Raw genomic sequence first — 17,308 nt, 5'->3', positions numbered from 1 at the left:
GTTTCCCAACAACAGCACTAATTGCACTCCACCCTACACAGATTGTAATCTTTGACGAGATGTTAGGCACCTTCATGTTAGATGAGGTCACGACGCTGATAGGATTTGGTAACCAGGCTTAAATTGAAAAATTATCAGCTCGTCAAAGAGCAAATACTCAACGGATACAAAAACGCGACTTAAACGCGATTCTAACGTCTGAATATACCGTGGGCCCCTTCAGAAGGAATGTAAAGCCACGCACTTACATATTGAATTCTCATAACGCAAAAGGCACCTCTTTCCTAGAAAACACGTCTAGTAAAAGAAAACTTAGAACGATTCTTTATATTTTCAGGAGAGCCCTGCTTTGGAATTTAAGTCCAATGACCTTTTTCTAACAATATTTTGCTAGTGTGTGGGTGGAAGCTGGCGTACCAGAAGAACGCACTACACAGTCCATCCTCCGGAGAGGGAACTGGTCAGAACCCTACTTTCTGCACTGCCTCGTACTTATCATATGAAGCACGGATAACACGTAATTTGTACGGCTGGATTCGTAGAAAATAACACGCGTTTTTTTGTGTGGAAGCCACACACACTGCACCATAAGATTCCAAAAATAAAATAAAAAAAATCACTTTCTTAAACATGCCTCTTACATGTGGCCTCTGTATGGATTAGACGGTATGTGGCCGAAAGTAATCTGGTTTGTTAAATGTCTTTTGGTGTCCCGAAACAAGAAAATTCCTGTTCAGTTATTCTGTGACTGTTTGCTTATGAGAGGTTGCGTGTCCATGCAGAATGTCTCGCGTGGCTGAGAAGCCGCCAGGGTTATAAACGGAGCGGGGGGAGAAACCGGTACACAAGCCACGACCCACACACGCCTGGTCTGCTCCACTGAATTTCAGTGTCTGTCTCGGCCCAATCTCAAGTGCCTCTCCCAATAGCCACCGCGCAGCCAGGAGGAGACGCAACTGAGATGAGAGAGAGGGAGGGCGGGAAAGATTGAAAGGAGATGTGGGGACTGAGACCACAAAAAAACCCCGCAGGGCGACAGCAGATCAAGTGACGTGCATTGAGAGCGATGCGAATCAACAGCAGGGTGTGCATAAAAGTGACAGTTGTAAAAATCGCGTGCCATCTAATGGAACGAGATGCCCAAAGATGATTGGTTAAAAATAACGGGCAAGGTAAATTAGTTAACAGCAGTAAAGGTGCATCCCTGCAATTGCTTTCCCAAGCCAACCGCCAGTGTATGGGCTTCTACTAGCGGGGGAGATCTAAGAGTAGGCCAAATACCCTCTTACGGCACCGTAAGAGGGTATTTGGCCTACTTTTCTGAGCTAAACCAGGTGACCTTTGAAGAGATGGGCTTATGCACCCGTTACCCCACTACACGCAACCTGCCCATTTAAATGTTTGTGTGTTGAACTTCTTTTGCACCGTACGTAGCCAACCATGCTAATCGGAGGTTAGCGTGGCTGGATACGTATGGTGCGGTTGGCTACTGGGTGGATGAATGGAGGAGGGGTTGGGGGGGATTCCTCATGAAAAAAAAAACTTGCATCATATTTTCAAAATAAATCGATAGATACGGGTGAAATTCATATTACATTAGTGGGATATTTGAATACGAAAATACATAAATACAAATACATTCTGGAATATTTTTTTCCCAATATACATTTTCTATATATATTTGAAAGTGCATGCCACTGCATTTTTCAAGCCTTTTGACGTGTTCTCGAGTAATGATATGCGATATTAATCATGTAAACTCCATCATCATTAACTTAATTCTGCAAGTGAAATGCAAAAAATGCATGGAATATTATGGAAAATTAATGTATGTGTTGTACTTAGAGCTGACTATCCTGAATAAAAAATAATTATCCATATCCCTTTTCTCAATCCACTGCTGGATGAATACCATGTTGGTCATGGGGATTGTTTGAGCATAATTCACCACTCTGGTCAATTAGGGTTGTTGAAGTTGGTGCCCCTCCAAGACTGGTTCAGATATCACTCGGTACTCATGTTAGCCATGGCTAGGAATTTAACTACGGCCACTGGGTTCATTGTGCAGTGCACTCACCACTGAGCCAACAGATTCATCTCCAAAATAAGATGTTGCACAAGCTCTTACATTTTATAGAAATTACCCATCAAAGTGGGCAAAGAATCCGAATCACACAATTTCTAAATTTCAACCATACTGAAGTGTGTAACAACCTTTTTTTAATGTAACGGCTAAATATCTATCAAACAAATTTAAAATAGCCCGTGATGTGAGCGACATCAGCATTTTATTTTTTAAAAACAACAACAACCACAAAAAAACCCCAAAACATCTTTTTTAACAGCAGGAAACACAAGATCCTGTGTGAAACTAGACATTGTTTTGGCCCCTGTTGTGTACAGACATCCGCACCATACAATAAACACGATCTCGCGAGTACACAAGGTGGGTTGAGGCGCTGCCCCATTTCCATATACCAGTCACGCACGGACGTTTGAGTGGGAGCCACCGCCATCCATCAACAGCCTGTCAGGATCATGAAAAGCGTTTGATGCCCGCTAATTTGTCTCATTTTTTTTCTCTCCCAAAAACGCCACTTTTTCTTTTTGAAATACAACATAGCCCAGCGGCACGGGGCATTTGGCTCCTCGAGATCCTGATGGGACGGCAGCAGCGTTAATGAAGAGGTTTTATATAGATGTGTGCGTGTGTGGTGTGTGAGCATAAAAACTGTCCAAACTAGCACCGCGCGACCACAGGAGTTGCCGATTGGGAGGGCGACGCTGAACGTCCTTTCCAGAAACTCGTGCGAGCGAGTGCGTTGTCCCACGATTTGGATTTTTTTTCGTGGGGGCGGCTGCGTGGGGGGGAAAAGGAAAATTAGATACAAATAATAATTTGTGTTTGCGACCGACTTTCAAAATACGGGCACACCGTTCGCTTTTATTTTTCTTCGAGCGAGGAGTTGAAACGACGTACGGAGAGGCGAGTCGGAGGATCTTTACGAAGATGGCGAGACGTTGCGGGATCGACCGGAGATATGCTCCGATCATCGCGATCGCGATGCTTTTGGTTCGCTGTTCAAGTGGTAGCTGGATGTGAGTACGACGGGCGTTCGCGTCTTCTTTGGGGCAATAGGGGGGGATTGAATAACAAACAAAAACTGATAAAAAATACGGTTAACAAAAAGTGTAACAAATTCACAGCTCGATGAATCTCACGTGCCTTATGGATTTACTTTCGATTGAGATTGTAATTGCTTTTTATGATCTGAAAGTGGCTGGAAGACAGAATGTAAGTACAAACATTCTTGGGGGGGCGGGGGGGGGCAGGGGCGGGAGGGGTGAATGGAGAAAAAAAATCTAATAAATATCGTAAACATTGAAAAGAGGATGGCTTCATAAATCTCTCTCGCGTTATGCAGTAACTTCGATTGAGGCTGTAATTGCTTTTTATTTACCAAGGCGGCTGTGGATGCTGGACGTTAAATGTTCTGTCCGTTGGCATGGGGGAAACTGGGAAATGAACAACGTGCCTGCAAAATGTAACAATTGGTGAATCGCACTAACGGGCGTTTCGAAATACTTTATTCCGATTATGGACGTAATTGCATTTTGTTTGGGGTTAACTTCCAAAGGTGGCTGGGAATGCTACCGGCCAGACTCCCAGAGAAGCTGGGCTGCTCGCAAATTCCCGGACTGCCGAGCCGGCAAATCGAAGTTTGCAAGCAGAAGCCTGACATCCTGGGCAGCATTCAGCGGGGAGCGCGTACGGCCATCCAGGAGTGCCAGAGTCAGTTTAAACAGGAACGGTGGAACTGCTCGACGACGAGCGACTACTCGGTGTTTGGACAAGAACTAACTCGCGGTGAGTGACTGACCGTCCGGAGGGGCGGGCGGGGGGCTTGGTTATCGAGCGAACTTTTCGTAGTAGCGTACGCGTTAAAACGTATGCAGCTTCGCAGCTGGGAGTCCTCTTATTTCTTCCATGGCTCTGCCAGGAGGAAGAAGGGCAATTGCGTCTTATATAAGCCCATTTATTTATTTTTACAACAATGTTATTGACATTTTTTTGTTAGATCTAGATTTGAAGTTTTCGTGACTGCAGGGATCCATACTCTTTGGTTCTATCGGTAAAGTCACGTAGGTATAAAATAATTGTGATTTAATTTAATTTATGTTATACCTACGTGACTTTACCGAATTAACCAAAGGGTATTTTTTGTTAGAGCTTGTGTTATTTATACTTGTGCACCATTGCCAAAAACAAAGATTCCCCGTATAGCCTGTAACAGACTGTTGGGGCAAGTTGCTGTTTGCGAGCACCTATGAAGGCCGGCACGGCACACGAGGGGGTGGGTGGCCAGCACCACGCCCGGCCGCCTTTGTCTCGCCAGTGGCGATGTTTACACACCGCATCAGGTACCCATTTGAGACTGAGTCGACCTAAGGGAAGCCCAGGACCAATACAGATAATCGTCACTGGTGTTGGCCGTGAGCTGGAATCAAACTTGAGTCGCCGGTTTCGTAGCGCAGGGCCGTAACAGTTTCACTTACCGCTTCACCACACCACTGCCAACGCACACACACAACACACACTCACAAAAATGGGTATATTACAGCATGGAACGAGCTATATGGAATATTATTTAATCTACTGCTTATTCTGTGCCTCATACACTAATACGTTTTACATGTTTCCTATGTAGAAATCATATGTATTGTTGTTCAATGGTGACCAGCTAGTAATGTTGACCGTCATGCCAATGATTGGTTGTGGCGACTTGACTTCGAAAACAAAATCCACACAAGCCACAGGCTTAAACAGTCCAAAATCATGTTTTTCATTTCTTACGTGCTCTTTATTTTAAAAATGAAACCTCAACGATCGCCATCGCGGCCTCTCTCCTGCAACCAGCTGCCTGGCCTCTCTCAAACCGAGCCGCTAACGTTCACCTTTAAAGCGTTCACCAAGAAACATTTTTTTCAAGTCTGATTTACTGTTACTAAATGTCAACTGTCGTAATTCAAGATAGTTTGATTTTATTCATTATCGTTATTATTATTATTATCAAAGGTCATGGTCGATCAACTGCTGGATAAAAGCCTGCCCGTGCTGTGAACATCCACCATATATATAGTCTTGCGAAGCCACAATTAATACAACTTCTGTCCATGAACTAATCACTCGATGTCTACAGTGACCAATTTGATAACCGTAGATGATTAAGTTATCCTTTTTTTAGCGCAATATTCCCATGGTTATTTTAAATTAGCACCTCCGATTAGCACGGTTGACAACGTGCGGTGTGAAAGAGGTTCAACATACATACGTACAATTTATATCAGTGTGCCGTTTAAAACATTTTGTGACTCATGTGCATCATATTTTGATTGTTAAGTTTAGTTTTCCAAAGGCACCCAAATTTCATCTCGGCAGCCTCTTTATTTCAAAATGTTTTGATCCCAGTCCGCCTTCAATAGCGATAAAAATTATACAATTCGTACCACGTACAATATTACACAGATATAAATCACCGTGGCTTTGAAGCGCCGAGTCAAGCTCAATGCCACTCAACAAAGCCACGCAAACGAGGTGGGGGACTTTAGCAAAGAGGTGGGAGCCTTTAAGAAATAAGTGGGGCCTTTGAGAAATAAGTGGGGCCTTTGAGAAAGACGTGGAGCCTTTAAGAAAGAGGTGGAGCCTTTAAGAAAGAGGTGGGGCCTTTAAGAAAGATGCGGAGCCTTTAAGAAATAAGTGGGGCCCTTAAGAAAGATGTGGGGCCTTTCAGAAAGATGTGGGCCCTTAAGAAAGATGCGGAGCCTTTAAGAAATCAGTGGGGCCCTTAAGAAAGATGTGGGGTCTTTAAGAAAGAGGTGGAGCCTTTAATAAATAAGTGGGGCCTTTAAGAAAGATGTGGGGCCTTTAAGAAAGAGATGGGGAGGGGGGACATTCAGTGACTCTTGAGAGTCGGTGTAGATTGATCTCCGCTGCTGCTGCGAAAGTGAAATGGGACGAAGGCGAGCGATCTCCAGTTGTGCCACTCCTACAATGATATATTTAATTGTTTCGTGAACTTGCTGAACATCCACTTTTGTCCTGCTCGTATTTATCCTGAGCCCAACTGTACAGTCTTCTTCATGAATGTCTCCAAACATTCCCTGAATGTTCATTTTTCTATTCGTGATACCGTGTCTTACGCCATGTTTGTATACCGGGTGCATATGCTGCACGTATGCAGTGAGTATATGCGATGTGTATTTAGTGTGTATATGCTATGTGTGCAGTGGGGATATGCCACGTGTATTGTATGTCTAAATAATCCGTATCTCCGGTTCAATGTAGTTTTCTGCTAGCCTAGCGAATGACAAGTATCTTTGTGTGAATGACAAGTATCTTTGTGTAAATGATATGTTCGTGTTTAAGTTAGTGAGCTGTGTCATCGCTTCCCCAAGCAGCGCGACTAACAACTCTCCGTACGAAAAAAAAGAATAGGTTTTACCCTTTCTGGCAATGAAAACAGGGTTTAGGATGTCGAAACACCACATAGATAGCTTTCGCAAGGAATCTTATTCTTCATACTTTGAGTTTGGCCAAAAAAGGTCCCATGATAATAACTCTCTAGTCCGCCGGCCTAGACGAATGCAGTCGAATGTGGGACGATCATTAAACAACCCCCATAGGACGTTTTTGTTCCGTGTAGACTGGCGGCTCTCTTCAAACTACTTTGAAACGGTGCCTTACATCCACACTGTTGGCTACGTACACGGTGCAAAATAAGTTCAACATACAAACACACATACGATGGGAGCATGCTCCAAGGCTCTGCACAGATAGATTAAATAATCGGTACCGCCATCTCCGGGGCCACCTCACGCCTGGCATCACCGTGCAGTCTACCCCATCCGAGTACTAGCCAGGCTGCAGAGCTGCTTAGCTTCTAAGATCAGGCGATGTCGGGCACCTTCAGAGTGATTTTAACAGTATTTGGCTGCTATAAATGTCCACATTAGAAGCCGCCCGCTTCGTTGAGCTATAATTTATGATGGCCAGGTGGCTTCAGTGGGCCCTTGGTAAGAAAACATAGATTTTGTCTCAAGGTTATTTTCGGGAAGGGCCTGCATCGTGATGATATTGGACCAATTCCTTGATTGAGTGTTAGGAAGAAACCTGAGTTCTCAGGGTACAACCATTTGACAAGACTCACACATCCGCACATTCAGATTAAACCCACTGCTGTACTGCATTCTCCTGGTTACCTTGCACACAGCCCAAGCCGGCAACGCCTCTCATTCAAAAGTAGTCTTCCATCCGACTGCCAACCAGGCACGGGCCTGCTTAGCTTGCACATCGGACAAGTCTGGGTGCAGTTCGGGTGAGTCAGTCATTGTGTTAGACGAGAGCGCATCAAGATTCACAGTGTCTCTCCGCCGCTCGAACGATTGTGGGACAATCGCTCGCCTCCATCGACGGCTCTGATGCGGGCGGCGAGATGTTAACTACTTCGCCTGGTTTGCAGAAGGTCGTGGGTTCGATCCTCACCTTGACGCCTGTATATTTGGAGTTTACAAGTCTCTCTCCCTGTGGTCGCGTGCAATTGTGTCTGGTTCCTCCGGTTGTTTCCCTCCACATTGAGAATCAACGTGCGTTTGGAGTATTTGGTTGCAATACATGTCCACGTGGTAAGCCACTTCGTTGAGCTATCATTTGTGACCAGGTCGCTTCTGAAAAAGAGCTACATAGCTTAGTTGGGCCTTAACCTGGTAAAATAAAAAAAAATATTTAATGGTTTTAGTTTTATACATTCAACGTTCCAATGACAAGAGGCCATCTAATGCACGCAACGCAACATTTTTTAGCACGACACACTTTAGGCCACCTCACTGGCACCAGCCACTGTCTTCGTTGCACCAGAGATGTGGGACTCTAACACAGCCGTGCCAACTCAGCGGCCTTTTGGGTTTAACTCGCGACGAAAAATTTAGTTTTAGTTTTTTTTTTTCATCATCAAAGCGATTAGCGCCGATTCCAGCGAGAGCCAAACGCCGGACTTGCAATCTAGAGGCCGACCGGTTGGATAGCCCAGTGTGACCGTTGACGCGCTAACATCCAGCGGTATAAATGGGGTAGAGCGCGTTGGTGAGGTAAAGTGTGGGTACTGTCACCTCTTCCAAGACACCTGGCCAGCGTGCAAGAATAGGGAAACGAAAAGGACAAGAAGAGGCATTTTTTTTGTTGAATTCGTTAACAAACTAAAATTTTGGTTGAATTCGTTAGCAAACATACTCTTTGGTTCTTTCGGTAAAGTCACGTAGGGTAGAAAATAAAATAAAACTAACATTTTTGTTGAATCCGTTAACAAACTAACATTTTTCTTGAATCCACGAACAAACTAACATTTTTGTTGAATCCGTTAAACTAACAGTATTGTTGAATCCGTTAACCAACATTTTTTTTGAATCCGTTAACAAACTCAAATTTTCAAGAGCCGCAATCCACGTGACAGCAATACGAGACGGTCGTGAATTAATAACCGCCACGCAGCAGACTTTAAAGAGCCGAGCGCGGCTCCGCAGCCGCAGGTTTGCCGACCCCTGCTCTAGAGGTACCCTCTCGAGCACCCCCGGGTGGCGCAACCTCCTGCCGGCAGTTGGCATGCCCAAGCAATTGCAGGGCTGCACCTTTGCCTCTTGAAAAAAATGTTGCCACGTTCAGTACGCCACCGTGCGTCTCCGAGTTGCTGAGCGGCATTCGAAGAATCGATCTCGTAAAATACGGTGACTTTCTTGGGATTCGTCAGGCGGCTTTCAATATTTAGGAATGGTATTCGTGTCGTTTTTTATTACACTCTATGAACTGTTTTGTTTTCACCACGTAAGGCCCACTGAGCTAAAAAGCTCTTTTTCAGAAGTGACCTGGCCACAAATGATAGCTCAACGGCTTATCACGTGGAAATTTACAGCAGCCAAATACTCTAAACTCGTGTTCATAAACCGGAGGATCCGGGGTAAAATCCACGCCACCACGGGGAGAGAGACACCGCAAACTCCAAATATACAGGCGTCAGGGTCCGGGATCGAAACCATGACTTCCTGTATACCAGGCGAGGTAGTTAACATCTCCGAGTCACCATGGCGGCGCCCCGCTCGTTTGCCCAGGAAATCCTCACTGATTCTCACGTCTAATGTTTCAGGCGGGTCCTACCAAATTCAGGCAGTTGAGCCCGGGGGGGGGGGGGGGAGTGCAATACTCATTGAGCAATCTGCGCGGTTGATCCTTTCGAAGTTGGCACAAAATGTGGACCACGATGCCGGTTGGCGCCGTGACGGCGACCAGCGTGGAGCGCTTCGGCCCTCCCGGTGGTCTCCCCCTGGGCCTGAAGCAGAAGATCACTTTGGTGTCGGATACAGCCACAGTGTGATTGCGATGTGATTCATAACTTTGACACGCCGTGTATCAATCGTGCCATTAATTGAATGTGCAATTGTACTGAGTGCCCGCTGCGTGTTGGTGTCTTGGTGTGGTCTGGGACTGTTGTTGGTTTCGTTGTTGTTGTTTTGCTACCTTGCCCCAAGCTTGCATTTAGTGTTGAAAAAGTGGCAGGAATTAATGTACCTATGGAATTTGTACTTATATACAGACCTTTATTTATGTTTTCATAATAAGAGAGAATGCGTGACTTGCTGACCTTTTTTGTTCAATTTTGCCCCTACTGCACGAGTAGTGAGAAAAAAAGAGCTTCATAGCTCATCGGATTCCTCCTCCAGTCTAAACAAAGATTATAATTCTGACCGCCGCCCCCCCCCCTCCCCGCCGCCCCCGCCCCGCGCCCCCACCAACGTTACGACGGCCAGGCTCGCGAGAGACGGCGTTCATCTACGCGGTGGCGAGCGCCGGCCTCGTCTACTCGATCACGCGCGGCTGCAGCGCGGGCGAAGTCTCGGGCTGCTCGTGCGACGCCTCGCTGAAGGGCGGCTCGCAGAGCGAGGGCTGGCAGTGGGGCGGCTGCTCGGACGACATCCGCTACGGCCTCACCTTCGGCCGCAAATTCGTGGACGCTGCCGAGAGCGCCGCTGGCGGCCACAACGCGCTGATGAACCTGCACAACGTGGAGGCGGGCCGGCAGGTGAGGGATTCGTCCGGGATGTTCCGTCCTTTGCTCGCGAGATAACAGCGATTCCGCCGCTCCCCACTCCCCACCTCCTCCCCCCCCCCCTCCATCCCCTACCAGCAGGATTATTAATGCCCGCTTGCGGACCGAGCTAAAAATAAACTATTTTCTTTCATTTTATTTTAGCAGGTAAGGCCCACCTGAGCGATAAAACTCTTTTTTTCAGATGTCCAAACAGGCCATCAAACTGGCTTGCATAATATTGTTTCTCTCGAGTTATCTGTGCAAGGGCAGGTCAATGACTCCAGTTCTTGCCAACTTTAAACTATGTTTTATTTTATTTCACCAGGTAAGACCCACTCAGCTATACATCGTAGCCCTTTTTCAGAAGCGACCTGGCCACAAATGGTCGCTCAACGAAGTGGCGTATCGCGTGGACATGTATTGCAACAGACAAATACTCTAAACGCGTGATGTCAATTCTACATGTGGAGGATGAGATGAGGGCACCGTGCGCTTCGCCAGATTGGTTGGTAGCAGCACCGGAGGGACGAGGGGGGGGAGGTCTTCATCCAGCCGAGAGTGCGACAATGCCTCTTCTCTGTCAGCTCCACTGGCTTTCCCATTCACTACACCGCTGTCTTTAAAAAAAAAAATACATGACGCTCGTCTGTAAATCTCTCCATGGCCTTGCCCCCCTTCCCCTACTCCTCGTCTCGCCTCTCTCATTTCTTCATGTCCCCCGCCTCGTCCTCCTCTTCGTTCCCAATCTTCTCGATGTCTCTCACTGTCCCTCTGCCCAATCCCGTTCTCGATCTTCCTTTCTCGTTGCACCTGTGGTGCCGCCGCAGCGGGGCCGCTCCGTCGGGGCCGTGCCCACCGCCGTGACGCCGCCACCGGTGCCTCGGATTTCCCGCCACTCTCCCGAGGCCGGTGCTCTCTCAGACGTCCGCTTTTTACCCTCTACACAGTTGTGGTGCCGCCGCAACGGAGCCGCTCCGTCGGGGCCGTGCCCACCGCCGTGACGCCGCCACCGGGGAGTGACGGCGCCGACGCGGCGCGCCCTTCGCCGCCCCCCCCCCCCCCCACATGAATGCACGCACACCCCACGTAGAGCCGGGAGGGAAGGTCACCTGGCCGACAGGTTTTTATCCAGAAACCCCTAATGGGATCAAGCTTCATGGTTTCCTGCGGCCAGGAAATTGGGCGATTTACCCCCGAGGCTGACATGCACCGGGCCGCCGTGACCTGATATTAAAGTTATGTGGTCACGGCGGAGGCCGTTGAGCCACCGCGAGTGAAACCGCACACACACAAACACGAGTCAGTGGGCCGATAGCAGGAAGAACGGAGAGCGGACGTCCAAGAAACCACCACGGTGACGTCACTAGAGTGTGATCAAAGTACCAAAAAGGCGGGAAAATCTGGGCCTCTGATTGGGCAGGAGGCCAAGGGGGGGTACGGATCAGAATGCCTTTGTTATAGGTAGGATTAGGAATCCAAATAACAAAGGGACAGGAATAACTAGGCCTCTGAATGGACAGGGCGGCACGGGTGCGGGAGCAACTGAATGCCTTTTGATATAGGTAGGATTAGGGATCCGAATGTCAAAGGGTCAGGAATGTCTCGGCCTCTGATTGGACAGGGAAGCGCCAGGCAGGATAGATTGAGCCTAGGATTCCCGAAGGATAGGCTAGTTAGGGTCTGCTGACTCACACGAACAGACGTAGTTTAGCGGGATATTCGCGGGGAATAAAACCGCTAATAGAAAATAAAACTGTATCGTGATCGCTGTGAGTGCGAAGAGGGAGGTGGAGAGTTTTGTGTTCGCGCGCATACATGGCTGTTTGCGGCGAATAAGGGAGTGTAGCGCCTTGCGTTCGCGTGCACGCATGGTTGTTTATAGCGAAGCAGAGAGCTAAGCGCCTGGTGTGCGCGTACACGCGCGGCTGATTAAACAGCCCTTTAAATCGGAGCGGAGTGACTCCCTCCAATCAGCGGCGCGCGCACGGCAGACGCCCTTGCCTTCTCACCCCCGACCTCAACTCCCTCGAGTGTGATTGGTGTACGAGGCTGGGCAGGTAGCGGCGTCGGGTTTGTCATTGCCTGGGCGCGTAGAGCGTGTGTGTGAGGGAGTCACGCGTCAGCATACCGTACCCATTTGTTTACGTACGGGAATCACGCGTCGGCGGACCGTACCCATTTGTTTGCGTACAAGAGTCACGCATCGGCGTGCCGTACCCGTTTGTTCACGTGCGGGATGGAGTCTTGCTTCGCGAGCGTGCTCACCGCAGCACACCGCCACTGAACCCGCGTAGCGCCCCGCAAGCGTAAAGCGTACAAGCCCACTAATTGAGTCATGCTTACGCGGTCGACAACACAGTCAGGGGTGCAGGGGGGCGAGGAGTTGGGGGTCGGTAACCCGAACCCCACAGAACAGCCGGGGGGTAGTGGTGTAAATGTAACGGGGGAGTCGGGAGACAGCGGCCCCGACAATTCGGTGATGGCGGGGGACGGTAAACCCCACACACCCTACCACTGGAACCAACTCCCCCTGTGCATTAAGCAGCTCCCCTCCTTAATCTCGTTCTCACTTCAAGCCTCACCACCTCTTCTCGATTGCCCATCTTCTTCGCTCCCTTCGCCCCTCCACTCCGTCCCGTCCCTCCCCTACAGCCCTTTCGTGATCCCCGCGCGCCCTCTGTTTTGCGGTCATTCACTCCTCGACCCTTGCACCGCCGCTTGCCATCAAAATCACTCTCTTTTTGTTTTCGTACCGCTTTGACACGACGTAGAGCGCCTCGAACCGAGGCGCTCCGCAAACATTTAAAATAAGATTACGACGACGACGAGCGTCTTGCGCGACTAAGCCGCGCGCTTGTATATTTTTTTATCGCCAAGGCGGCCTCCATGCTGATGACGACGCACTGCCGCTGCCACGGCGTGTCGGGTTCGTGCGCCGTCAAGACGTGCTGGCGAGGCATGGCGAGCTTCGACAAGGTGGGCAAGCTGCTCAAGGACAAGTACGAGGAGAGCGCGCACGTGGTGGAGAAGTCGCAGGGCAAGCTGCGTCGGCGGGGCAACCTCCACGGGGGCAAGCACGCCGCTCACAAGGACGAGCTCGTGCACGTGGCCGACTCGCCCGACTATTGCGTGCGCAACGGGGCGCTGGGCACGGCGGGAACCAAGGGGCGTGAGTGCGATAAGTTCTCGGACGGGCCCGAGGGCTGCGGCTCGCTGTGCTGCGGCCGTGGCTACAACACGCACGTGGTGCGCCACGCCGAGCGATGCGAGTGCAAGTTCATGTGGTGCTGCTACGTGAGGTGCAGGGTGTGCGAGACGCTCGCGGACGTTCAGACGTGCAAGTGAAGGAGGGCTTCGCGTGCCCCCCGCCGCCGCCGCCGCCGCAACCTCACCACCCCGCACACCTCCCCCCCCCCCCCACACACCGTACACAGCTACCCCCCCCCCCCTTGCCTGTACGTTGAATTTATTTCGCACCGTACTTAGCCAACGGTGCTAATCGGAGGTGCGGGGGAAGGACAACAAACTGCACGCAAAAAGCTGCACCTCTAACCACCCAAGCTAGTCGCGCTACCAAATACATTTCTGGGAGGCTCAACCGGCATACATGGTGAGCGGCCCCGCCCTCCCTCCGTCAGCCTCGCCCAGTTTTACGAAGCCACGCCCACTTGATCGCAAGCACCACCGGCACGTGGGAACGGCGTCGTTGTTTTTGATGTTGCCCCTCCCCCCACCACGCCCACTGCAACATAGGCCCCCGTCCTCGCGACTTAGACTCCGGTCCCACTACTTGAGTTAAGCCAACCCCTCCCCCCACTCTTGCCAGAATCGCGAGTTGACCGCGCGATACCACTGGGACTGTCCCGCTCCAAACCGGGACGGTTGGCAGCCTAACGCCTCACCCCCTTGCCTCCCAAGCGCACCACTTTCCCCTACTAATCAAACGAATTGAACGAGAAGTGACCGTGGTTTCCATGCACCTTTTGTTGTTGTTACTGATTTTGGATCGACTAATTGCTCTCTGAATAAACGATTGATCGGAATTGTTTTTATAGGACGAACGTGAATTGCAATACATGATAATCCCATGTTTTGCTCGTGGACCCAGCGAGATATGCATCTTTGCGAGTTTAGTAGAACTTCCACAAAGAAGCCCAGAGAGAGAGAGAGAGCGGTGCGCTTGGAAAGGAGACTGAGAGACAGAGATAGTAACACGTGGGTCATGGAACACAGGCTCAGCGACATCCTATGTACAGTGAGGGAAAAAAGTATTTGATCCCCTGCTGATTTTGTACGTTTGCCCACTGACAAAGAAATGATCAGTCTATAATTTTAATGGTAGGTTTATTTGAACAGTGAGAGACAGAATAACAACAAATAAATCCAGAAAAACGCATGTCAAAAATGTTATAAATTGATTTGCATTTTAATGAAGGAAATAGGTATTTGACCCCCTCTCAATCAGAAAGATTTCTCGCTCCCAGGTGTACTTTATACAGGTAACGAGCTGAGATTAGGAGCACCCTCAACACCAATAATCATAATCACGTGCGCGCGCACCGAATATGTGCAGACGAAATACGTTCCACGAGCCGTGACTAAACGAATATCAGCTACGCAATTAGACCCCCTGCAGAAGAGAGCTTTAATCCGTTTTGGCGTGGAGATCTCCCGCGCCATGTTTACCGCGATGGCATTTTCCGCGCCGTGCCAAAGAGCTCCGTCCATGTTCACCGCACGCTCTCGATTATCTCAAGGCGCGCTGACTAAGTATAGGGGGTGGGGGGCTGCTAGACACACAGACCCAGCCCCCCCCCCCCCCCCCACGGACGAAAACAAGAGGCCTCCTGCTTCGCGGGTTTCGCGGTGGTACAGTCCCGATGTGTGTGTTGCTTCTTTGAGTTAAAAATATATATTGGCGTTGTAACTGCGCGTTTTTGTCGAGCGCGACCGGCCGTTTCCGACGTTTGGAGCGCCGGCTCAGATCCACACGAAGCTCCACAGTGCGTGGAGCGAGCTCCATTCACTCCCGTAGACATGTAATCTAAAGTGAGCTCCATTCGCTGCTATGGAGGTCTGTGTTAGCTAAAGCGAGATCCATTCACTCACGTAGAGATGTCATTTAAAGCCAGCCCCATTCACTCCAATGGCGGTCTGTGTTAGCTAAAGCGAGCTCCATTCAATCTCGTTGTGATGTCATCTAAAGCGAGCTCCATCCACTCCAGTTGAGATCTGATAGCGTGAGAAAATAGCGAGCCACTGTTTATCTTCTAACCAATCACCAACCAGAAGCATTCGTCTATCACGGCACCGCCAACTTCCAAAGTGTTCAATCCAGAAATGACATAAACAGCGGGCAGTGCTGTAACTCGCCGTGCGGCTATTTCATGGGGGATGACTTTGGTGCCCAAAGCAGCAATCATTCCAGGTGGGGGTGGCACATCAAATGGGCGTGGGACAGGGGGGAGGAGGGGTATGGGGTGGGGGCACCGGGGGGGGGGCGGGGGGGTGCCCAGACACCCACCCAGCCACCCCTCTCTCCGCGAGGAGCGCCAGTGGTCACGCCCAGTAAATTGCCGTAATCTGCTTGTGTAACAAATCGAGAGTCCGCTTCCACGGCCGCGAACTTTATCGAACACGGGGCGCGCGGGAAAGATGCGGTGTGGGGGGGGGGTCGGAAATCGATGCGTCCGCATGAGCTTGCCAACGAGGGCGAGATTGATGAGGTCCCATTATTGTACATCGTTGTAATTTAACCTCTCCCAAAAGGACGTTAATATAAAACTAAAAGCCCCCCACTGTTTTAAAACGTCTATATTCAACTGTCCCCCCCCACCCTCCCGCCCCCGAGCACTTTCATTTGCATGCCAGGAAGCACACGCCAACATTGAGCTCTTAAATTTATACAGATATGTAGAGCGAAAACAATATTGCAGTGAGATGAATGACCTATGATTTCATGGATTAATACGAATGACTAAGATCGTGATGCATGCATCGAACTGTGAGTGTAAGAATGTTTTATTTAAAATGTTCAATTCTAATCGGATTCACTTGCCCTCCCCCACCTTAAGACACGGGAAACAATATTTTTCACCCCGGTGTAAGAATTTTCAGATTGCATTCTTTGGAGGTGAACCCACAACCATCAACCGTGCTGTGTGCAATGAAACGACGGAGAAAAACACTTGCTGTTATGTTCAACACGGCACATTCACCGCATCGAACACTCATTGCTTGCAATTACTATTCGTGGGGGAGGTGGGCGGGGGAGAGAGAACAACCCAATAACGTTTATCTACAATATCAGTGAAAGTCCGGCCATCAGTGACACCCTCCAAACCCCGACGCGAATTAAACCGCAAAAAACTCCAGTTATCCACAATTTCTTCTGTGGCTAACCGGAGTCGCATTGGTAAAATGCATACTTGTTGTCCGGATTTGTGTCCGTGGGTGAAAAAGGCGCACCGGGAATTCTGAGCGTCGCGGGCAAACTAAAAAAACGACTTTCTTTCGTCAAAGGACCGACGCAACAGACCAACTTTTACCTGACACGGTGTGCGTGGAAAACGCACAATCAGGAAGTGTGTCCAAGGCCTCTGATTGGGTGCAGGGAGGCCTCACAAGAGGATTGGCACGGGACAGAGGATCCCAAAAAAATTGGGGGGGGGGAGGGGATGGGGAGAGAAACTCAAACGTTAAAAAAGGTGGGGAACGCTAGGTGCACTCGGAGGGGAAGGGCTGAGAAGGGTTCGAGAGGAAGGACGGGGATTTGCGGATGGAAATTGGGGGTGCGCAAAAGCTCGAGAAGGGGGTGGGGGCGCTCGGAGGGATATAAAAGGAGATATGGCTCAAGGGGAAGACGCGTTTCGGAGAGAAGTCGGACGTTCGTGCTGAAGGCGGCGTTCGCGTCCGACACAAAAGGCTCTTAGTACAATATAGAATCACGCATGTCGGACGTTGTTACACTTTTATCCCGCGTTCTTGTCTTCTTGTGTCGCCTTTATGAGACGTGCTGGCGCTGCACAACCCCCCTCCCACACACACACCGTTTATCCGTGTTTGTTTTTATTCCGTGATCGTGAGTGGTTATATCCGTAAACGTTTTGGAGCATTTTAAGAGAGGCGTCGCCCCCCCCCCCCCCCGTATATTCGGAGCGACCCCCACAACA

The 17,308-nt window shown here is 49.6% G+C and overlaps 1 protein-coding gene across 1 annotated transcript; it reads left to right on the top strand.

Annotated features, from left to right (window-relative positions):
• The first annotated feature begins 3,366 nt into the window (after positions 1 to 3,366).
• WNT16 (Wnt family member 16) lies at positions 3,367 to 13,576 on the top strand. Its single transcript, XM_032967816.2, has 3 exons — positions 3,367 to 3,868; positions 9,856 to 10,127; positions 13,014 to 13,576. The coding sequence occupies exons 1-3, from the start codon at positions 3,649 to 3,651 to the stop codon at positions 13,479 to 13,481; spliced, it is 960 nt and encodes a 319-aa protein (XP_032823707.1). The 5' UTR covers positions 3,367 to 3,648; the 3' UTR covers positions 13,482 to 13,576.
• Positions 13,577 to 17,308: the final 3,732 nt, after the last annotated feature.

This window comes from Petromyzon marinus, chromosome 38 (assembly GCF_048934315.1).
Source record: "Petromyzon marinus isolate PM22_M1 ecotype Great Lakes invasive population chromosome 38, UKy_Petmar_22M1.pri1.0, whole genome shotgun sequence".
In the NCBI taxonomy this organism is placed as follows: Eukaryota; Metazoa; Chordata; class Hyperoartia; order Petromyzontiformes; family Petromyzontidae; genus Petromyzon; species Petromyzon marinus.
The sequence above is the reverse complement of the archived record's forward strand: the minus strand, read 5'-3'. Positions and strand labels throughout refer to the sequence as shown.

Coding starts and splice junctions, on each gene's coding strand:
- WNT16 (XM_032967816.2), top strand. CDS start 3,649: ATGCTACCGGCCAGACTCCCAGAGAAGCTGGGCTGCTCGCAAATTCCC. Junction 3,869..9,855: donor TGGACAAGAACTAACTCGCG/GTGAGTGACTGA, acceptor TACGACGGCCAG/GCTCGCGAGAGACGGCGTTC. Junction 10,128..13,013: donor ACGTGGAGGCGGGCCGGCAG/GTGAGGGATTCG, acceptor TTTATCGCCAAG/GCGGCCTCCATGCTGATGAC.